Source organism: Protopterus annectens, chromosome 12.part0 (genome assembly GCF_019279795.1).
Source record: "Protopterus annectens isolate FY-2018-M chromosome 12.part0, PAN1.0, whole genome shotgun sequence".
Classification (NCBI taxonomy): domain Eukaryota; kingdom Metazoa; phylum Chordata; order Ceratodontiformes; family Protopteridae; genus Protopterus; species Protopterus annectens.
The window spans coordinates 1,144,223,782-1,144,248,439 of record NC_056746.1 but is presented as its reverse complement, the minus strand read 5'-3'; the positions used below and the strand labels follow the sequence as shown (position 1 = coordinate 1,144,248,439).

Genomic DNA, 24,658 nt, shown 5'->3' with positions numbered 1-24,658 from the left:
AGGTGCAAGTTGTTAGAAATGTGCTGCTATGACTTTGGGCTCTTTTTGTCTGTGTTAAATGCTGTTAGGGTATATGACACATCTCTCAACCGTCCAGATTTGCACAGAATGCCCAGATTTTTCTCCTCATATTATTAGTTTGTTCCTCAAATAATTTGTGGTTTTCTGGCAAATCACTAAGGACTGAAGCCACTAAAAAATGACATACATTTTAAGTTTCAGACTTCATATCCTTTAGAACATGCACGTTAATACAAATTCTCTTATTCTAGCAACATTTTAAGTGTATAAGAGCTCTATTTAATAATTATCTCTATTTTTGGTCTTTTGTTTCCCCCGTTATTTTTAGGCTTTGTCCAGATTTCTTGCATTATGAGGTTAAGAGGTATGGTATATGATCATGGGCAGAAATAAAAGTCTTAATGACTCACGTTCACCTTTTTCTGTGCAACTCTCCATCACATATTACCCATCCAGTGCTCATGTCAGAGTCATCTAATTAAGATAAGGCAGAACTGAATCTGATCTTGTGCATGTAGACCCACACACACAGACACACACACACGTACATTTTGCTGTTGGAAGTCGCAAAGAAACGTCACTAGCCCCTCTATACAACCAGAGTGTAACTAACAGGAGGAAGAGGTGGAACTACTGACTTTATAACCTGACTTCCTTTGCTTTTACAGCCACATAAATTTCGATTTCAGCATCTGAGGTAACAGGATGTAGCAGGTGAGGACATCCTTCTTGTCTACTTAAAACAAACTGCCCAGCGTATCACAAAGTCAGAAAAAATAATCTTCTTTTATGGTTACCTATACCACTGAGTAGACCAAAGAAAAAAGAAGGCATTTCAGAAGAATAAAAATGTAAGTAAACTGTACTGTGTTTTGTTATTCTTACTTTGTTTGTTGGCTGCAGCTCTTTACTAAGAACATCCTCTCCAAAATGTATTATTTTTAGTATAGGTATCCTGTCTTTATTTATGTATTGTAGAGTAAATCAGAGAGAGTTTTGGGTTTTGTAAGTTACTCTAGGCTATACTAACATTAAAAGAACTGCTAAATGTCTTGGTTTTGCATTGTAACTATCAGACTTTGCTGTACCTCAGAAGAAATGTACAGTTGTTAGTGTTGTCCCAGGGTGTTTACTGTAAATTTGTTGGAATTTTGATCCTATGTGTATACCATAAATACTTGGAACATGGGATGGAATATTATTTTCAGATGCAATGTGTTTATTGTACAGTTTAGACAGCTTTTTTGTCTAAAGTAACGTGATACAAAAACAGATTGGTATAATACGTTTGAAATTAATTTACTGCAAATCAAGCACCTGAACTTTCATTCCCAGCCCTTTATGTGCATTTTTGTGCATATTCAAGCAAATCAGCTCCTCAAAACACCACTACTGACTGAAAAAATTGGTGTTTAAGTTTAAGGATTTATGGAGAAACACAGACATACAAACACACATACAGGGTTGTTTCATTTCAATGGATTTTTTTTCCAGTGCTTAATTGTTAACATTTCTTAGAAGTGACATTTTACAAATTACTCGCGTAATGGCAGGGAGGGACAATAATTAATCTAAATGCATATTGCAGGCCAGAAGGAACATTTGTTTTTATTTTCTTCTTTTATCCTGTTAATATGATTTTGTGGGCTGCATACAGTAAATCATATAGGTTGTCCTTGCCCTCAACCTTCTTTGCTGAAAAATTCTGGACAAAGCCAAAATTAATGTGGGACAAAAGGCCTCAAATCAGAGATATTTTTAAACATTACTCTAACTCACTTAAATCTTAATAACTTTTACATAATGCGATTTTTAAGAACAATAAGTATGAAAGTCTACTGATTTACTAGAAAATCAAAAACATTTACAATGGACAGGGCTTATATATGAAGCAAAATCAGGGACATTTGAGAGGTATATAGGTTACTTCTGAAAATAAAAATATATCTAAACACTGTGATTTTTAAGACATATCTTATAGAAGGAAGGTAACAAAACACTGATTACTCCATGTCTGACTATTTAATAGGTAAAGATATTAACCTACATTTTTGTATTGTATCCTGCTGTCTCCATGTGTGCCTTTGGCATGTTTTCTTTCAGGTGCTTTAATAAACTGTGTGAATAATATCAAATGTTATCAAATGTTTTAGCAGCAAACATTGTTTTATCATTTCTGTATTTCAATGCAAGAACATTCATAAAAGCAATAGCCTGATAGGGAAGACCAGAGCAACATTCAAAACATGATTTTATTCTCTGCTGCAAAAACAAATATGAGTTTGGTATAATGGAAAATAATGGCTGTTTTTTTAACATTAGACAGAACAGCAACATAACTATTATTAGAACTAGGGGAAGGTAACCTGAAATACAGATGACTTCATACAATTTGTTTTGGCTTTGAAAAATAATAATGTGATGAGGATTTTTTACTTTTAAGTGGAAAAAAATTAAATTATTCTTTCCATCTCAGCCTTTCAACAGAAAATTCCAAAGTTCAAACCAAAGTAGGGTATTATTCATAAAGAAAAAAAAAACTTACAGGAGTTTCACTGCATATGGTTCAAAGCTGGGTTCATCTGTGAAGGCGTTGAAATCAGAAGGTTTTCAACATGTAAAAAGTAAAGAAGGCGGGAGTCAAGCTGTAGGAACATGGATACACTGATTCACAGAGAACCTGATGGTTTCTTTGCCTAGGGTATTTACTGAATGATGTTGACTTATGCATACCACAAGACAGTTGTCCTATTAGGAGTTACTTTGATTTGTCATTAACTGTAGCATCTCATGGCATATGGGGACTCAGATGGAGCAAATGTAGAGTTTTAATTTGTTGTTGCATTTTTTTACCACTTTTCATTTAAACCAGGAATACAAAGTATCAGTGGGCTATGCAGCATTTTCTTATAGAAGACCAGCATTAGAGGGCTGTAATATTAAAATAGCAGAACAGCAAAGATCCACTGCCAGTTACACGTATTGACATATGCAAGCACAACGATATGTTGGAGAGGATTAAACTGCATGCATGCACACATGTATACATGCATGGGTGTGCACTTTATAGATAAATATATATATATATATATATATATATATATATATATATATATATATATATATGTAGATATATTTGTGCATAGTTGTCATCTGTTGAGAACTGCAACTAGAATGGACTAACAAATACACACACAGTGTATCTAAAGATTAAATCATAGACCAGCACAAAGTGAATTGTAGTTTACGGCAGCATTCTAAGTTGTGACATAACCCTGGAACTGGTGCAGTGGCTAGCACAATGAAGGACCACTGCTGTTTGGTACCCATGTCAGTTAGCTGTCATCCATCAACAGACTCCCTTACTTTTATTGCAGCTTCCTTAATTGGCTGAAGAACTTGCTGTATCTACGTTATTGTACATTCTAATCATATATGGTAGATTGCTGTTCAAAGTCACTTTCCTTTAATTTTTCTGCATCTGTCCATCAGTGACAAAGGCTTGAGTCCATCTTTTGCAACTTTCCACTAAGTCCTCTATTCAGGGCTAAAGAACAACAAGGAAAACACGTTGGTCAAGGCTTCGAGTGCCGAGCTTCAAGCATAGCAGGCGTATATGTCTTTCAGCTCCTGTTTGCATCATTTTTACTGTGACTTCACCATGCTTCCATAATGAACTTCGAAATATATTCCAACCTGTGAAACTCTGTTTGTAATTAATATTTTAATCTTCTTTTGTTCATTTTATTTACTAAAGAGCCATACATAGTTGATGCTGAGTGGCCCAGAAGAAGAGAAATGGTACTCCCTTAGGAACTAGAGTTCTTCAGCTTTTGTTGGCATATAAATAAAAGGAATTGCTGCAGAATGAATATGATGACCCAATATGCATTGGCTAACACCTAACCAGATGCCCCTTCCCATCTGATTTATCCTGTCTCTGTCCTAGGTTTAGACTGGGCTTTCGTTGTAATGCTATGCCTGTAGAATTTGTGGCTTTAGTGTAAAAATGAGGTATTAAGAGGTGGTCATCATCTGAGCATTGGCTTTCCACCTGTTCATCAGGTTATGACTGTGGCCATCTTCATCTGAATCTTAAGGCTAGATGCAGTTACATTGGTCCTTTTCGCTTAGGGTTGTCTGAGTATAATGAAGAAATGAAATTGCATAATTGTGACATATCAATAATTCATAAACACATAGACCATACATGCACACGTACACTTGCAAAATTTTATGACTTTCTAAATAAAACTTAAATTTTTTGAGAAATATGATTTTTAAACTTCGGCATCAAACTTGGTGTGTGACATTTCTGTGGAGTAGATAGTACACTGTGCTTTACACCTTCTGAGATACTTGTTTTTCTTATTCGAATGTAACCTAGTCTTACCATTTCAATTTAGAAAGAAATAGAAAAATGGCAAAGGTTATTTAGCAAATGTGAAACATTATGCTGTTACCACAAAATCTGAGCTGTTAAAGGGAACAGATACTATTTCCCAGTACATCCATTTATTTAGTTTCTGCAAAATCCCATAAATGTCAGACTTAATTTTATTTAGCAGTTTGCTTAGTGAAAGTGTCGTAATGCTTTCTGTCTGTTCTATTTTGGGGCATCCATTTTGTACAGAAAAATTAGACTATCAGAGATGATATCATGGTCGTTTTTGCCTTAAGATATGTAATAAAGCAGATTATACTTAATTGCCTGTACAAATGCAGTCCGTATTTCCCAAACCGTCCCGTTTTCTATTACTTATTTCACTAAAAAAAGAACCAACTTTTAAATTCAGAAATGAATAGTCCTTGATTGCAGTGCAGTTTGTTGTCATAGAAACAAACATAAAAATTTAACAATGGAAAAAAAATCCCACTGACCCACATATGGTTTAACCTTGGCTACTGCCTAGGTAGGGGACAGTCATTTGGCTATCACATTATATGATACATTATAACGCATTTGGCAGCACAATTTTAGTGCCTTAAAATTTAACAGCACTATCATTGTACTGGGAAAACCTTAATTTACTAGTTGAAAATGCATATTGCACAATGCCATCCTCATGTTAACTTACTATTACTAACTTATAATTTTAAATAAATTAAAATTAGTTGTGCACATTCTTTTAAAACCATATCTGAAGTGTTTATTGTCTGTTTTTTAGCTCTAGCCTTTCTCAAATTATTTATGCAATGTTCACACAAGCAGCGTGATCTCTGTGGTTGGAAAATTTATTTCTACTGCATTCTAGTAGTGGTTTACCTACATCCTTTCAAAAAAGAAGTCGGTATAACAACTTTTGAGAGGGTCATAGAATCATGCACTTGTACAATATGATAACACTTTATCAGGCTAACAATTACCTCATCTCCGGATATACTATGCCTGCTCAGCATGGTCGTACATGCTTCATACTATCATTAATACCTGCTTCCAGATACTTAGGAACAGTATTCGAAAGATGGCATATTTAGCTGAAAGACTGAGGCCCTGCATATACTCAGTTTAACAAGTAAGATATAACTGCTGCCCGAAATCATGGGCAAAGACATACTATGGTGATGTGTGCTGAACCATTTGAACTCATAGTCTTAAAGAGTGAGGCATTTATTTTCATCAACACACGCAACATGCAGAAGTGATATAATAACTTTTCATGGACTGAAATGTTATACATATTACAACAGACAAGGCTCAAACATTTGGCAGTTCCCTTCTTCTAAGGCATAGAATCCCAGCTTGTCACAATAGACCTACCTGAGACCACAGCACAAAAATTCCTTGAGCCTCATAGTCATTAAAAATGCAGTTTGGGATTCCTTATTTAAAAAAGTATTGTACTTTGTGAAGCAGATGAAGCCACCCCCCCATACACATCCATGTGCGTACACACACACACACGCACACACACACACGCACACACACACACACACACACACACACACACACACACACACACACACACACACACACACACACTTGAAATAAGCAAGATTTAGCTTAGTATACTTCTATTTTAATATTAATTTACAGTCAAATTTACCAAGTGTTGTCTTTCTGCATTCATATATAAAAAACATACTGCGTCTTTACTAAGTACACAGTATTTTCAGACTTTGGGCCTTCACTGAAACAGGCCTGGGCCTACCCATTAAGGGTGGTCTTACCATTGAGAAAATGCTGTTCTAGAGTTAGTAAGTTGTTAATGCAGGATACAGTAATTAGTCTGGTTGTATAAGCAGAGAGCAGTGAGACAATACATCATTGTAATCCCATGGTCTAAAAATGTTCCTTAACCATGCTGTCTGAGAAAAAAAACACTACTACTGCATATATTTAATGCTTAAGCAATCATTTAACAGCTTGGAGGCCTACAAATATTGACCATCTTCCTATAAAATGAGATGGCCAAAATTATGATATGCCATGGGTACCACAGTTGTAAAAGAGTGGGAAAACAATGGGTACTACAGATGTAAAAAGTGGGAAAACTAAGACTAATTTAAAATATTGTGAACTAGTGTAATGTTTTATATAAAATGTTTTGCATTTTATAATATGTACTTGGATGGTCCACCCTGCAGTTTAGTACAGAAATACATAGTGAAACACAGTTTGTTGTACATTGTTCATTCACAGTTTCTCATATTGTGCATGTCTACTTCTACATAGTTTTTTAGCTATATGTCATAGGAGTGGATGTCCTGGCTCTTCTTATAATCCATTCTGAACATGTACTTTGTCAGGACTGCTATGAAGGCCTTAACAGTACACTGATCCCCAGGATCTTTCCTATCTAGCCTTTCTCTTTGATATGTCCTCTCCTGTTCCAGTGATAGCAGTATCTATACTATACTATATTATACCATACTATATAGCTAACAGAAAACATTTTCAACAATAACAGTGGTGCACTTCCTCAGTTACGTAGCAGCATCAACACAGCCATATGGTAGCCTAGACCTGATTCGGTCCTAATGATTACAGTCTTCTTATTTTATTCTGAAGTTGAACTGGTGAGAGTTTACAGATTATATTACAGTTTGTATTTAAATACGTTCCCTATTTATGCTGTATAATACAACTCTGGAGTTGAGATTTCTAAAGGTTTTACAATATACTAATCCAAATTTGGAAGGAATTAAACAAATACGCCAGACTTGATATGGAGATTTGCAACTGTTTCTGTTCTCCATGTACTAGATGAGTTCTCAAACTACTGGTAAATTGTCCTAGAAAGCCAAGAGCTCAGCTGGGTAATGGAGACCAGCGATGGCTGCCAGTGCTTTTATCAGATTGGATGTACTCCTTTAATCACTCAAAAACTTGGAGTAATATAGCATAAGATCATTTCAAATCCCTCACCGGATGTGCTGCTATGTTTTTCGAGGGTCTGTATCACATCGTCAAACTCATAGGAGTTTGAACGATGTAATATCAAACTGTTAAGTTTGAAACCCAAAATGTGCAAAAACAAAGAACAGCAATTTTTTTCCCAGGGAAAAAAATTGCTGTTCCGGTACAAAAAAAAAAAAAAACAGGTACACTTTAAACTTACTCAAATGTGGGGGGGACTTTGCCCCCTACACCCCCCAATATGGCGGGCTGTGCCCCCCATACACTCCCTACTTAAATATACTAACTCCGAGATCGCACCACAGTGGAGGAAATAGCAAATCCATGAAAATGGCCCATCAATTTTTTTTCCTGGGAAAAAAAATCGGTCTTCCGTGTCTTCATTATTTTCGTGTTTTGAACATTTGGGTTCGATATTACAACATTCGGACTCCTGTGAGTTCGATGTTGTAATATAGACCTGTTTTGGGATTGTTTATAAAATACTAAATATTGCAGTTGCATTCATGGCTGAAAGGGTTCATTATAGAAGAATTTTATTTAGTAGATAAAAAAATTAGATTTAAGGCCTAATGACTTATACTTGGGTCTGAAATGTGGAGAAGAGTACAGATTCTGAATTTATTATTCACCAACAAAAGCTCACAGAGATTCAAGCCATCGGAGGTAAGACATAAGCTACAGATTTTCCTATCGAAAAGTTATCAATAGCATTTCCAGTAAGGAAAGCTTTGAGGTCTCTGGGATGGTATCTAGGCTCAGACTATATGGTTCAGGTTTTATGTTTTCATTTGTATATTTGTATTGTACTCCATATGTTTGTTTTGTAATATGCATACCTGTGCTCTTACCACTTCTTTAGCTAAAGAAAATGTTATGTGCTTAACAGAAAAAAAACTCAGCATGTGACACTTTCCTAGCCAGCATATAGTCATCTTTTACATCTCTGATGTTGTATTGACTATTTGATATCTAAAGTGATTATAATCTAAAGTCATCAGCATTTCATTTTTTTTTCAAACTTTCGATGTTAAATCCTTATGAATGTATAAAAACTCACATAGTTAAAATGTATAGAGTATTCTTCGTATTCTGAGAACAGCTTTAAAAATATACAGATAAAAAAGTAGATTATTCTTTATATGTTATTCTGCTTATTAGACAGTGATATATCCCAGGTACCACTGGACAGTCATACAGTTTTTTTGCATCATTAATATGATCTTCTAGATAAACAATCTAATAACATTTTATCAATGACAATGTATAATCTTATCTTATTACTAAAGCGGTACTTGATAAGAGTATTTTCACATTTCACCACTGCTTCTTTGCCAGTGTCTAATATCATAGCTCTGTTTATGACAGCATGTCATTAATGATGACATAAACAAAAGTCTGTGATGTAATGCACAAGGACACACTGAGGAGAAGGCAGTCCTACTACCGCAGATGTTTTACCCCAATTATTCTGCATGCATTCTGGGTTTGAAGAGTAGGCTGCATATGGAAAGGATCTGTTTAAGAAATTGGTCTAACTAGCCATGTACCAGCATGGATTCACGTTGATCTGTAGTCGACTGTTTCTTCAGCTGCGGATAATCAAAACAATTATGCTAAACACCTTTTAGTCGTACTTCTCAACTGTCAGAACTTTCACAGAATATCCAGATTTTTGTCTTGTATTTTTGGTCTGCTCCTCATAAATATTTTGGCTTTATGCAAATTGTTGAGGAATGAAATTAGAAGATTATGAAAGACATCTGAATTTCAGACTACATAACTTTCAGAAAATTCATGCCAATGCAAAACCTGTTATTCAATCAACTTTCTAAGTTTACAGTAATATTTAAAAATTCTCCTTTTTCTTGGCCTTTGTCCCTCCATTATTTATGGCTTTGTACAGATTTATTGTGCTAAGTGGTTGAGAAATATGCTTTCAGTAATTCTCAAAAACACCCCCCAAAATTATATATACCTACTCTAAGGGTAAGGTTGCACAACCATGGAAAAAATGGGAGAACTCCTCTGTTGCCAAAAGGTAGTTCAACATAATGTCTCCTCTCTAGTAGCAGCCAAAGAAGTGGTTGGAGATAGATTGACTGTATCACCACCAGCACTGCTATTTCAGGGGAGATGTGACAGCTTGGAGGCACATCACAGGTATACACAGTGTGTACAGCATGGCCTATGCTGGCATATGAATGGGTAGTGGAACTGAGGGATCTTGTGTTAGCTCAGCCTCAAGACATCACTGCACATCAGGCAGCTTTTCAGGGGCAGCGGCAAAAAAGGGGAATCCTCTGCACTGCTGCAAGAAAGCTAGCCTGTTAATACCACCCCCTATCTTGGTGACAGTTAGAGGTATAAGATACCCTCTACAGGACAGCAGCTGGAATGGAGGTCCCCTTATACATAGAAGGAGCCACATTCCAAAAACCCAGTGGTGACCAAAAGTGGACTGCTGAAGAAATGCACATACAAAATGGAGTGACTGTGTAGTACAAGTGATGGAAAGGATGGAAATCAAACGGCTGCAAATCTTTTCTGATAAGGAAATGAGCAACGTAAACAGTGTTTATACATTTTAAGGCAGCAAACTGGAAAGTCATGCAGCTGTTACTATAAATACCCAAGAACAAGAATACAATTCTGAGCTGATACTTTACAATATAAAGAAAACAAAAGAATGACAGTACCAAAACACTGTAAAGATCAACATTGCTTAGAAATGTATATCAATAAAATGTTTACTGTTTAAGTAAAACAGCTACAGAAGTTAGTGTCTAATATGTTTCTACAGAGCAAGAAAAACAAAGAAAAACAAATCCACCCATAATCTTCTCTAAGGATCAATATCTACAAACTTGTATTGGCATTCAGTGAGATGGATAGTTTCTCAGATGTGGACCTCTCATCCCATACCAAACTGGCAAGGATGCTATTAATGGTAAATGTCTGTATAGTCCCTAATAATCAATATGCATATAACCACAACCTTTAAGGTCTAAGCACAAGCCAGCAGTCATAAAAACCCATTTAGGGGCAACACAATTTTAATGGAGAAAACCTAAATACCACCCAGAGAATGTTGCCTTAATCTAGCGAAACATACTGTAAAAACAGAAATGTCTCTGTTAAGTTGTGTGGCTATAAATGAGAAATAATAACATGTTGTTGGTTATTATCAGAATGAATTCCAAAGCAAAGCACAATGTGCTTTTAGCAGTATTACTTTGTGGCTGGCTGTTAGCTTGAATTCCCAGGACAGAGCCACTGTTCTGTGAAGTAAACATCTACTATATATATATATACACACACATTTGTAAACAGATAGATAGACAGAGGTTAATCTGCTGATACCATTTATGTCTGCTGTACAGCTTCCTTTTAAGTGTACACTCTGAAGCATCGTCTGTTAGACTGCCACAAACCTGGTCTGTTCTAGTCATATGTACAGGAGACCTGTGCTTGCATTTCATTTTCTTAAAAATAATTTTATGTCACCAATATGCCTGAGGCTAGAAATGGTTAAAAGCTAAACAAATAATTTACCTCTTTAGTTACATGCATGAATGATTATTTTGTGCTGTTGATCTGACTAAAACGTTCCTTCACTGCTGGTGATGCCTTGACGAACTGGGCATATTTCCAGTTACAAAGTAAAGTCAGACTGTAGGGGTAGCACCTCGAGGGCTTTTAAGAAAAATAGAGGGAGCTTCTAGGCCCACCCAGAGATAGCTGCACTGAATTGTTTGGCGCTTGACTGTAAAACACTAAAGTTTCGAGGGACCCCTCTCAAACTGCCAATGTTGCTTTAGGCCTGTTATTACATGTTATGTTATGCCGAAGTGGTAAAGAGGATCAGTAAGATTTTAATACTGAAGTACTCAATTCTGTCATATATCATTGTTTTATATGTTGAATAATTAAAAGAAACCCTCAAACCAGTTAATAGAGGCCCATTTTTTATGTCATAAGAGCCGCAGAAACTTAATCTATCATTGTGCACCTATACGGTTACACTAATTCCATAAAGTAATAATATCTAATATTCAAAGTACAAGCATTCATTTGTATGAGAAGACGTCTATTAGTTTTTGCATTCCTTTCTGAACAGTAAAGTGACAGAAGAAAGAAAACATATAATGATATACGTGTGTGTGTGTGTGTGTGTGTGTGTGTGTGTGTGTGTGTATAATATATATATATATATATATATATATATATATATATATACATATATATATATATACACACACACACACACATATACACACACAAACAATTTAAGATTTAATTGATATAAATTTAATTCAAGCAATTTTTTTTTTAGTTCATGTTTCATAACGACTTTTTAACGTATCATTCTAAGTATCAAAATGGTTCAGGAACATTTTCATTAATGTTTAATATTTATTAGAAATTTAGATTTGTATTACATGATGCTATAGTTAAAAAAAACAGAACCCCTGTCCACCAACTTTTGGTGAGGCAACAGCACATATGGCTGTGCAGACATAAGTGGTGTTTCAACAAGTTTGTTGCACAACACTTAGAAATAAATTGGATGCACTGGGTCATAATATCATTACTGAAGGTTCTTGTAATAAAAATGTAAATTCAGAGAAATATAACAGTACTCTGAGCAAACAAAAATCTGTATTTATTTATGTAAACTTACATACGTGCTTTATTGGTAGTTTCAAAGCAAGGTCTCAAGTAAACATAGTAGCTGCTCTGTACAGGCAGCTTTTCTGGTTTATGAAGGAGCTGCCATGATTTTAGAGTTGATATGCTGCAAATATTAAGTTGCTTTTTTTGCATCAGTTTGCCAAAAAATTCTGATGTGGTAGTAAGAAGAGTGAACAAAAACAGATGCAAATATCTCAAAGTAATTATAATACTTAACTTTTTTAGCTCTGCAGTGATATTTCAAATTGTATAACAATCTATTTTTATGCACTTTGAAACACCTTTACTTTAGATTTTCATAGTTATGAAGTCAGTATTTATAACCTGATGAGTTAAAGCTTGGTTATAGCTAAGCATGTGCTCCATACCAGTGTCTAAGTGCTGTTATCCTAGTGATATATTACCCTTTTCCAAAGCATTACGTTGGCTAACATCCATTTTTTTCACTGTGCTAAGGAAATACTGTAAACATCCAGAGAATAATACAGATTTTTAATTTTGTTTGAGATATATAGGCTCACAGTACTAAGTACTACATTTCTATTGCAATCTCCTTAAACACTGCTGTGTGCTGGTGCAAATGTACTGCTGCACATAAAGAAGAAGTTTATTAAGTTTCGATAATTTCAGTTCATTCTCCAAAATATCACAATAAGGAGTTTAAAACTCAATTCACACTGCTAAGAATACCTCATATGTATTAGCCTGACTACATCCATTATTTCAGTGACATAAGGAGTGTGAAAGAAGATAATATAATATCATATATATATATATATATATATATATATATATATATATATATATATATATATACTGTTGTCCTGCTTTTGCTTGTACAGTAAAATGCCAGCATTATACATGCACAAAATTTCTAAGTATGTCTTAGTTTACAGAGATGTGTCACTGCATATTTAAACTTTAAGCCTTTATGGGGAGTATTGTTATGTCGAAATCAGAAATATGAAATCAGTACCAGTAAAGGTAGGTTTCAGTATAGGATAAAGCAGGAACCTAAAGTGTTACTATTGCAAAAGACCGTGTCTTTTCAGTAAACAAAGAATTTCATAACTAATTACACTGCAGTGATTTTGGGTTATTTGCATGAGCTCTCTGTAGGTTTAGTGTGATTCATGTATGAGGCATGCAGATCTCCTTATAATGTTGCATGGATTGATAAGGTACACCTTTTTTCTTATATAATGGTTTATGAATGCAATGATACATGAATGCACGTAATGAGCCCTTTCCACTTGCATTGATACATGGTTACATGAAATGTGCCCTTTCCACTTGCATTGATACAGGGATGCATGGAATGTGTCGTTTCCACTTGCATTGATACATGGATGCATGGAATGTGCCCTTTCCACTTGTACTGACACATGGATGCTTATGACTTATACTTCTCTTGTCCTGTTGCATGGATGCATATGCCCCTCTCCTTGCAGTGTAGCACTGATGCATAGGACATGCCTATACCCTTGGAGATGCTTTGGGCATGGCCCACTCTGTGAACTACCACATGGATACATATGACATGCCTCACTCATTGCTGTGCTGCATAGTTATGCCTGTTTTAAGGTGAAAGACAATGCACACAGTTGAAGCAGCTACCTTGTAAAAGATGCCAAAAGAGATATTACTACCTACTGTGTTAACCTCTGAGACCATGTTTAACAGGTGAAATCTCCCTTTCGTTTGCTTTAGTAAGTGAACAGGCATCTATGGAGACAGTTTTCCATAAAGGTCTCTACAGAAACAAATTTTCCCTGAAGTTGCTCTATAATGCATAAATATGCTTACACACAACTCTGCATAAAACTGTGTTTCTTGTAACTTGTGATGAGTGAGATTGCTATGTACTCATCTATTTTACATACAATGAGAGATGGAATGCATCAGAAAAAGTGGCAAATATCACCATGTGGACCCATGTGTGATCTATGTTTCTGAGAACAGTTGTGTCGTAGTACACTGAAAATCCTTTGCTCTTTGCTGTGTGATGATCATCAAACAGAACATCAGAGGGTCACACTAAGGTGTTTCTATGCAGGTTTCACAAGCATAGCCTTTTATATTTCAGGAAACTCCCTACAGGCAGCCTTACATTTATCATGCACTTGATTGGTGTTCAACATGTGGGGGTGAAAAGTTCGTGCTGTTTGTCAGGTAGCAACTGACTGGCCTGGGCTGGAGTACTCATCTCATCTGACATTGCAGCAGCATTTAAAAGCATCATCATCATCATCATCATGTGTTTTAGATGTTATCATAATAAAATATAAATCAGAAAAAATGCATTTCTCTAAATCAGATGACTTGCAGTTTGTCAGATGCAATATGATGTTTAGCTATTCTAACTGACACCTGGAAGGCACAAGGCAAGCTACGGCTCTATTGGCTACAGTAATATTGCACAGTTATGTAGAACAGCAATATCACACAATTATGTAGAAAATAGCACATGGTAAAGTGACAGCTAGATTATGTGGAATGCTTTCTGGTATTTAAGAAGGGATGATCTTTGAAACATATGTAGAACTTGATAGCAGTTTCACTGGAAACTGTTTTTAAATAGGCAATCAGAAATGAACGGTTGATGTTAAAATCCACATCAACCTTTTTAACAGTACCAAGTGATATCTTAAAAAATGCTACTACTGGTTCCTTTTATGAATAAATAGCTCCGTCAATGCTGAAACTGCTATGGTACTGTAATGGTGTGGCAAAAGGGATCCTAGGGAAGACAATTGATGACGGCAAAAAATGAAGTCATTACCCAGTCACTGGACTGTCCCAAAAAAAACCACATACAGCTGCACTATAATTCACACTCATAGGTTAAAAAGTACAAATGCTGTACTGGTCCAGTAACAGAAAACACTGGAACACAAAAATGATACGATACCTTTTGTTGGACAAATATTGGTTTTACAATACAAATATTTGATATTTCTGATTAAAGGAGCCCTTAAGTCATGATTAAAGGCTTGTGTTTGTTTGAAAATTCAAGTAGATATATTTTAAATACATGTTGGTCCCAAAAATGTACTGCATCACTCACAGGGAGGTAAAAAGCGGTACTTTCAAATTATTTTATGTGCAGACAATACTCCAAGAATTTCTTTGCAGTCTGAATACTAATTGGTGTTTAGAGGAGTTTAAGGTATCAGACTGTAGAACTAAAGGTTTTGATTTAATGCCTATCAGCCCCTATTTCAATAAATAGGGACTCTGAGCTAATCACTTAACTTCTTTGTCTTGACTTAACTTCCTTGTTACTGAAAAGCGGGTTTCTTAACTGAGTTGACCTGCCCTGTTAACAAATACTTCAAAAATATCCACTGCATTTTTGCTGTCAATTTGAAGGGCTGAACACAACTTTGACAAGCTATTTCTTTGTTTTATCTCTATATCTGGCACTGGGGCTAACAGGATTTAAATCATGATCTTCAGTTCACAGTCTTATACCTATGTGGGTGTTTTTATACAAAACAAAAAAACGACCAGAGAGAAATGCTCACTTTTATTCTAAAACAACATAAAGCTTTTGGGATTACCCTTTTTCAGTATTCAGAAATACTGAAGAAGGGTAATCCCAAAAGCTTTATGTTGTTTTAGAATAAAAGTGAGTGTTTCTATCTGGTCATTTTTTTGTTTTGCTACGTTGATATTATGTCTAATGGAATAAGAGTAGTTAACTGTGTTTTGCTCATTGTTTTTATACATAGGCATATACAGATACACTTCCTGTTCCTAGGATTTATTGCCTACAGTGGTAGACAATGCGGGAATATATTTGTTTTGGTCTTGATCAGCCATACCAAAGGATTAGACATCAGGCTGGTCTGCTGCTTCCATAATTTTATTTGAATAATAGCAAACTGATGCAGAAGTGGGTAAACCACATCCAGCTCAAACTGTAGGCCTGATTTAGTTTTGCACAATCTATATATACAGCTAAGTGTCATGGCCAAGCCAAGATAGTTATAATCATAGTAATAAGTTTGGTCAGCCAAAGCCTGACATTTACAGTCATTTTATAGTGTATCAATATGCAGTAACCTGGAATGAACTTTTATTTTGACTCTTAGAGTCGAGCCAGACCTACTGGTCTCATATGGCTATAAATGAAAACTTCTTGACTTGCTCGACTATATTCTGCTGACTTTTTTAACATTAGTATTCACACCTGCATGTGGGGATACACAGCATTATACCCTGAATGTGTAAAACTGCAGTCAGAAAATCAAGAATCCATATCTTTCTGAAATTTGCAGTTTGTAAAGCTTAAAAAATAATGTATTTATTTATATGACTTCTGTATCAAAAGAAATCTGAGGTGAGATTATATATTTTCCTTGGTTTGGAGAAACTCTATACAGAAGGGGGCCTAAAAGATCTTACTTCACAATTAGTGCAAGATGGACAGAAGCTGGATGGGGAGGCAAGTTATAATTAGTTATTAAATGAAAGGATTAATTAAGGGTTAGTTAATTATTTCTGGGAGTGACAGGTATGTCCCTCATGGAGGAAGGAGGTGCAGAGTGAGGGAGGGTCTTCTAAGGCAAGAATGGTTATGAGACTCAGCGGCCTTGGGATATCTATGAATCTATGAATATTTGAAAATGGCAGCCTCATGAAAAGAAAATGGTCTTAGAGAGTATTTTTTTTATGCATAGAAATCGCTCTTCACATCTAACATAATTAAAACTTTTCTGCCTGCCACTGTAGCCACACTGTTTAACTCTTTAAAAGGAGCTGTTGCAACACAAACTGAATGGGTCAGATGGTCAGTGGGTCAGCTGATATGGGACTAATTCCAGCCACAGCACACTGCTTGCATATCTGAGTCCTAACAGAGGAAAAGACTGAAAGTCAGTGTTGCTGCACAGTTGTAGGCTCATCCGTAGAATGCAGCAGGTCAGTCTCATCAGCTCTGCTGTGCTGTAGGAATTTCCCAAACCAGAACACTTGCATACCAACTCGTAATCTGGTTCTGCTTCTGCAGAGCCTTGCAACTTGTGAGACTGTAAGTAGTTGAGCCACTTTTGCCATGTATTTCCTCCACAGCTATGACATTTTAGCCACTTGGTGAAAGCTGTCTTAGACTGGTGATAGTAGTAAAAATAAGGCCAAATCATGTCTTTGAACAGATTCTGAAGTACAATACAGCGATTCTTTATGTAGTTTTTGTTCCATAAAGTATGGTCTTTAAGTTCAGTCTGACTTGCCAGAAAATCACAAATTTTATGAGGAACAGACCCAACACTTCAGGTGAAAATCTGGACATTCTGCAAAAATCTGGACAGTTGAGTGGTATGTGTGGTGATATTTCTAAAAAGCACTTCCATTTGTGTCTCACTACTTGTCTACAACATTTATCAGCTGTTAATTATATCAAAGCATGGTTTGTCTTAAGTGAAGTTAGCGTCAAAATAAAATCATTCCATGAAATTGTGTTAAATAATAACTACACAGCAAATGATCTAGCATATTGAAATACAGTATAAGACACAAGAAAGGTGCTACAACAGAAGTTGACTATGGAATAATTATTTCTGAAAGGGTTAAAATCAAGTTGAAAATGAAGCTCTAATTTCATTTCAGCAGTAAAGTCAGACTTGTGAAAATCGTTTGGCACTGCACGGCAGACCAGTAAATAAGTGGCCACATTTGAAAAGCAAACTAGTACTTAAAAACAGAAGCATTTTAATATAAAAAGCAGGAAGTGCAACAGACTAGTATATTACCACATATTCTAACTTGGAGTGATGTGAGCCCACTTACAGAGGGATATGTGTGTACATGTACCTTGTAGGTAGCTAGATGTGTGTCTGGGAGTTGTGGGATGTCAGTTCTGGACTTGCACAGATATTTGGTATATTTCATTACAGTGTTTGGAATCATATGCATAATAAAATAAACAGAACCACTTTACTGTTATTCACTTTCAATGTCATATGAGCGCATCATGTCTGTATGAATGTATACAATTTAAAAGTTGTACTCTATCGCCTATTTAAGCTGTATGAGTTTTCCATGGTTATGCTACTATTCATGACAAAGAGACAAACTGAGAATGACTACTCTATCTCGGAACTGGCCCTTTTTCCAGAATATTCAGAGGAATGCTATTGAGAGGTCCCTGCACAAGTCTGACCTACAAAATGACGATCCCTGTCATCTCACTGCAGGCCATCTTCTGCTTCCATTGTCGCTGTTGGTTAGATGTGTCCTATTCCTACATTGCTGCTAGCAGCCTGTAATTTTCAATATTGCTTTTATTGCAGCAAAATGTTTCAACTTCAGTTCCATCTGATGTGGAGGAAAGGAAAGTGAGAGTTCTGCACAGATAGTGTGCGATTAGCTTCACAAGTTCTGTCTTTAGCTGAGCTATAGAACCACTGATTTATTCCTCCTCCTGTGTTTCACAGATAAGTCTACAGCTGGCAAAAACACTTCCTGTTTGGGCAGTTGAGTAAAAACAATATTCCTGGGTTTCTGTAAGGACCTCTGTCCTAAATGTGGAGTCACAAATGAATGAGCTCACTTCCTGCTGCGTGGAATAGAAAGCCTTCCACTATCTTTAACAAACTGCATTTAAATCATCTGTACTCTTGGTCATTGCCTATTCTTACAGCCTTGATTCCAAAGAAACCAAGTTAATAGTTCTAAAATCAATTGTAGCCTTCCTTTAGGGACAACTGGAGTAACTGAATGAGTATGTTTTAATTACACATGCAGTTTTGCATGCCTCTTTATGTCGAAATATACTTTGTTTGTGTCTTTTGGCTTTTCCCGGTTAAGGGTCACCACAGCGGAACTCCGGTCCGCTAATGATTGGTAGTTGAGTTTTACGTGCCGAGTTACCAGTCCTGATGCACAACCTTCAAGAAGGTACGCCCGTTCACGCATGTCTCCACGCAGAAGACGCTTTAGCTGAAAATCGAACCAGACAGCGTCTTACTGTGAGGCGACAGCACTACCGCAGCACCACCACCTTGGTTCTTATGTTGAAATATACTAATTTCTTTAATAAAAAGTTTTCAGAAAATTGCCACCTTATATACAGTGAAATAATTTTTAGGACAGGCAGTAGGACCTTAGACAGTAATGGCTGACTGCTATTTATTTTAGACTATGTGCTACTGATAACACATGGCCTCCAAGGGTACACATCTCATGTTTTTTTGGCATTGACCTGCTTTTCAGTAAATTATCACATTAAAAGCTTGCAGTGTCAAGGAATGTGTTTCTCAGAAGCGATACTAGCAATTTACAGAAATAGGTGATTTCTGTGTCTAACAAGCATAGAAGCAGCATCCATGCCATGTTTTTATATGAAAATATTCTTTCTTTCTTTCTTTCTTTATTATTTATTTATTTATTTGCAGTTTGTTTGCCAGGATGGTCCATTGGGCCAAAAGAGCCCATTTTCACTGGAGTCCTGTGGAGAAAAGCTCCATAGACATGAAGTATACAAAAATAAATAAATAAATAACAGGATATTATAGTAAACAGAAGTGTATGAGGCGTACATGAAAAACAAAGCATTTGATAATACAATCCAGAAGATAAAGAAATTATATAACAATTAGTAAAGTTTGCAAATATATAGTTCCTATCATTGCTACAAAAGAAATTGTCTGTTACATTAAGTAGGTATATACAAGTCAATTACAACTGTCAGTCACTATTTACAAGTAATCTGTGAAAGAACAAGTGCCTCTGTTTTCACAATTAATCTTTCCCAAGAAACAACAGCTCACTGAAAGAAGTGTTTCAAAAACATACTTTTATTTATAACATCTTCCTTAAAATGGCTCATTGAAATACTCAGGTAACTGAGTCTGGATGCAAACACTACCATGTAATTATCTATATGCATACATAAACATTACTGTTTAAATGTGGCTTAATTTTAGAAATATCACTCAGGAACTATTATATCATACACACACACACACACACACACACACACACATAGATATAGATATAAATATAGATATATGCAAGTTATAAAAGTGAAGCCACTTTCAAGAATAAATTGATATATATATATATATATATATATATATATACACACACACACACACACACACACACACACACACACACACACACACACATGCGCACATGCTCACACATATAGATATAAATATAGATATATGCAAGTTATAAAAGCGAAGCCACTTTCAAGAATAAATTGGTATATACACACACACACACACACACACACACACACATATATACATATATATATGTATTAAACTAAGTGTAATTAAATAGGACTTAAAACATAACTAAAATGTGCACATAGCTAAAGGCATTCTGTGGCATGAAAGTGTACAGGTTATGTGCCATATTACTACTGAGAAATTAACATAACATAATGTAACCTTGTCAAGATAGTTATCCCAAAGAGAAGCAGTACTACCCTTTTCAGGGGGTGATTTAAGTAGCTAATACTTTGTACAATATATGACATATAACATGTTAAATCAAGATAAACTGTGTGTAAGACTGGTCATGGTGGAATATCTTCTGAAGTTCTGAAGTTGGCAAAATGGTAGAAACATTTAATTGTGCTTAGTTGAAAATGGATATTATGGAAACAAAAGAATTAAAAACTGTGTAATCAGAATTTAAATGTATACATACTTCTTTATTTTTTTATCAAAATATCAGACTGCAGATCTAAAACTAATTTGAACTTCCCTGCCATACTGTTCAGTGAAATCTTTACTTTTGTGATCTGTAGTGTAACTCTTGTCTTTGGGAAGTATGTGTGTGTTTTACACTATGTTCTAACTTTATTGCTGTCATCCTGTGGTAGGCTACGGTGTCACTGAGGACAAATCAATTATCTTCAGACAGTAGGAACTATGTCTGTGTGGTTTATTGGTTTTATGCTTTCTGAGCTATCTACATGGCCTTTGGCTGTCTTAAACACAGCCATAATTTACCCATTTGCCTATGCTACCCACAATGCATTGCACAAGAAGCTGTATGTCCTTCTGCACTTTTCTGACAGTATAACAATCTCCTGATTCATTTTCTAAAAATGGCATTTTTGTCCCATGCAGAATATTGAGTAAGAGGTGAGAATGTTAGTTGACAACTCGATTGTCCAGTATGTATGTATGACAGCCAGATATAGAAGAAACACATTGTCTAGGCTATCTGTAGATTATCTCAGCTATCTAGAAGTGACAAAGGCTTCTCTGTTCCTTCACAGGCATTTGATGTTCATGTCTAAGTTCATCATCTGACAAACATACTGAAAAGACAGCCAACATGGGAAGCCTTCCTAGTAAACGCAGGAGAACTTCTTTACCATCATCTGGTACCAATCATCAGCTTCATTCAGGTACAGTTACCTAATATTTTAAATCACCTTTACTTTCTAACTAGATAAGACCCAGTTGGCATGTCTGCCTCTTTTCTAGGATTAATGTAAGCACCTTTTGGTGTTGTTAAATTAAATTTTCTCAGTCACATAGTGTGTGTGTGAGTCTATATATATATATATATATATATATATATATATATATATATATATATATATATATATATACTGTAGAGAATTTGGAATTAAACATTGGTTATCATGCTATGGCTCAATGGCCACTTTTACCATACCCATGAAAACACATTGCCTCTATTCACTCTAAACATTTTGGTTAAGATTGTTAATCATTCAAAAATACCTCCAAACCCAAAAAAATTGAGGGCTACTGCTGTTCTCATTTAACTTTTAATTTTTCTGTTTTATAATAAATGTCAGATGGTCAAACATCCTGTATTATGTTATTAATCAGACAGTTCCATTGTACACTTCAAGACAAAGATGCATGTTACCTTCCGAACAAAAATGGTCTTGAAAATAACATAGACTTATGTTTGAAGGTGTACAAACATTATTTGCTACTACAATCTGTTTATATCTTAAATACATGCATATTTAAGATAATCTACCAACTCTACATAAAAGTTACCACCATGAAACTGACACCCCCCCCTCTAGCACTCCTGATATTCCATTTATTCCATGCCCTTTTAAAGATTCTATTATTTTCATATGCACTACTTAGCCTTGGAGCCTATTCCATTTGTCTACCACTTTCTCAGAGAAGTAGTACTTTGTCATTTTCATGCTAAAGCATAAATGAAGACTCCCTTTCTTCATCTTCTCCTGTTATCCCACATCTTGTTAACTTAAAACTTGAGTTACTATGATTTTTAATATAGTTTTTGTTGCCCACAGTATATACTACATAGCTAAATTCGTTGTCCAACCCATATGGTCTTTTTGTGTCAGAACCTGGTTATTAAGCTAAAAGACACCAATATGGTATTCATAGCAGTAGTTCCAGACATACATGATCATTCCATCACATATAATTAGATTAAGTCATGTTCAAGTCAAGCGTATAGCAGAGCTGATCAGCATGCATTTGTGAAGTAAGTCCAAACTTATCTTTCATGTTAGTAACAACTAAGCTATCATCTGTTAAAATGTATAAATTATTTTGTTATTATTATTATTGTCCTCTTTAAATATTACTAAATAAAAGAACACAGTATGTTGCAATCATGAAAGGACTGTCTGACAACCTATATTTCTGATTTACAGTTGCATTCCATTATGGTTTCTTTGATAAAACAGACGTCCTGTCATGTTGTCACATTTGTAAGGCTGACTTCTGACCTGTACCACATAGCACTGTATATTTGCTCTAGTGGTACCTAATAGAGTTTGCCTCATTTTAAGGCCCCATTTGAAATAAATAGATTTTTCTATGTGGCCAAACATGATGGGGGATCTAATGTTTTTAATTAAGGAAACAATTCTTTTGAGCGGGGATATAGCATCTGAACTGGCCAGACATGGAAAGGCCTTAAGTTCAATGCTCTTGGCTGCCCAATAAACAAATATTTGAAAATGGAAATCAAAACTGAAACCAGGTATAATTAAAGTACTTAATGTTGTAAAAGAGATGGAGGTGGGATCTTAAGAAAAAGAGTAGGAAAAACTACATAGAAATAAATGGAGTTTGTGTGAACAATTCATGCAGAATAGGTTCATAGGTAAATACTAGGCAATCAGTCTGCAGACTTTTATAAGCCCAGCCAATAACCAGAAGTCAGAATAAAACCCTGTATTTTGTATCTGTGAGGTAAAGTCCTTAATCAGTATTCCAATCTCTTCCTCAAAATTATTATTCACAGGTGAATACTAGGCAAACTGCCCTGAAGAGCCATTTTAACCTTAGCCCGTAACCTGAGGTTAGAATTAAACCATGTACCTTATGTTTATGAGGTGAAAACTTTAACTATTATCCCAAACCCCCATGCACTACAAAAAATATGACTGGGTCTCCCATCATAACCCTTAATTATGTTTTCTAGTCTTGGATGCCAAGGAGTTCATCTTGAGAGCAAAGCACAGACAGCAGGGAGAAACAAATCTTTGCTGTTGTTTACTGGTCAGTACAAACAGATTTATCTGCCAAGCATGAGACCCAATCTTTCAAGTTAAGTAGGGCATGCTTAACAATTGTTAAGATCAGGTCTTTTGTCTTTTTCCGGAAGCAGAGTGTAACCACTGCACTCCAACCACTACATAATTGTTTTACTACACACTGGAAATCTAGATACTTTTTTGTACCAAATGTGAATTAATTCTGTTTTTAATATTATGTTGTCAGATGTAACTTCTTATAACAGACAACTTTCAAGAGATTTTCAAATAATTGATCTTTGTTCAGTATATCTATACTCCAATAACTTGATTAGATCAGATATTTGTCATGTTTTTTGTTGCTTCATTATTTCATGTTTATAGTCAATGAACTGGTAACACAAAAATGAGATTACAGTAACTGGTTTTGAATAATTCCAGCATAAATAAAATAAAACGTGTGATCCCAGCAAGTAATTTTAACTCTGTGGTGTTCTTTGTTCATCACTGAAAACAGAATTAATACATTTGGCTTCATTATTAAACCATTAAGAATGTTTTTCTTTTGTCCTTCCTCTCTATGGCCATCAATACGAGTGCTGGCCTCACAGTTTTACATGTGCAATAATTTCCCCTTTGTGCAGGCTGGTGTATATCAAATTTCACACATACTACCATTCCTTCTTTGCACCTAACCATCTCCTGTGTTATAATTCTTTCACTCTTAACAACTATTTTTAAATTGGCTTGCCCTGTTATGAGCTACTTCTGCAAACAACGATAGTCTGTGCAATGAAATGTTAATACTTTATTCATCAAATTTGCTGTTTGTACTATGTATGCATATAGCTCTCCCTTGTAGAAGGGCCCCAAGACTCTGTGGGGTCATCTAGCCAACAAAATATATGAATGAACAAAATCTCAGTTATGTTAAACATTGTACTGTGGTTGTCTATACAGTTTTTCTAGATGACAGTACAGGGTACAAGATGTCACTTTTGCTGAGGAAACCTGAAGTCTTGGAGCCTAGCAGTGTTTTTTGTTTTTTGAGTTAGAGAATAATATGTGACTGTTTATTATTTTTTCTGCTACCCAAAGATTTGTTGCTGTAA

The 24,658-nt window shown here is 35.4% G+C and overlaps 1 protein-coding gene across 1 annotated transcript in view; it reads left to right on the top strand.

Annotated features, from left to right (window-relative positions):
* The first annotated feature begins 713 nt into the window (after positions 1-713).
* The window catches only part of SLA2 (Src like adaptor 2), a 50,448-nt gene continuing 26,503 nt past the window's right edge, over positions 714-24,658 (top strand). Inside the window, exons 1-2 of the mRNA XM_044090571.1 lie at positions 714-872; positions 21,321-21,452. Coding sequence (XP_043946506.1) covers positions 21,380-21,452 — 73 coding nt within the window. The 5' untranslated portion in view covers positions 714-872; positions 21,321-21,379. The remainder of the gene's footprint in view (positions 873-21,320; positions 21,453-24,658) is intronic.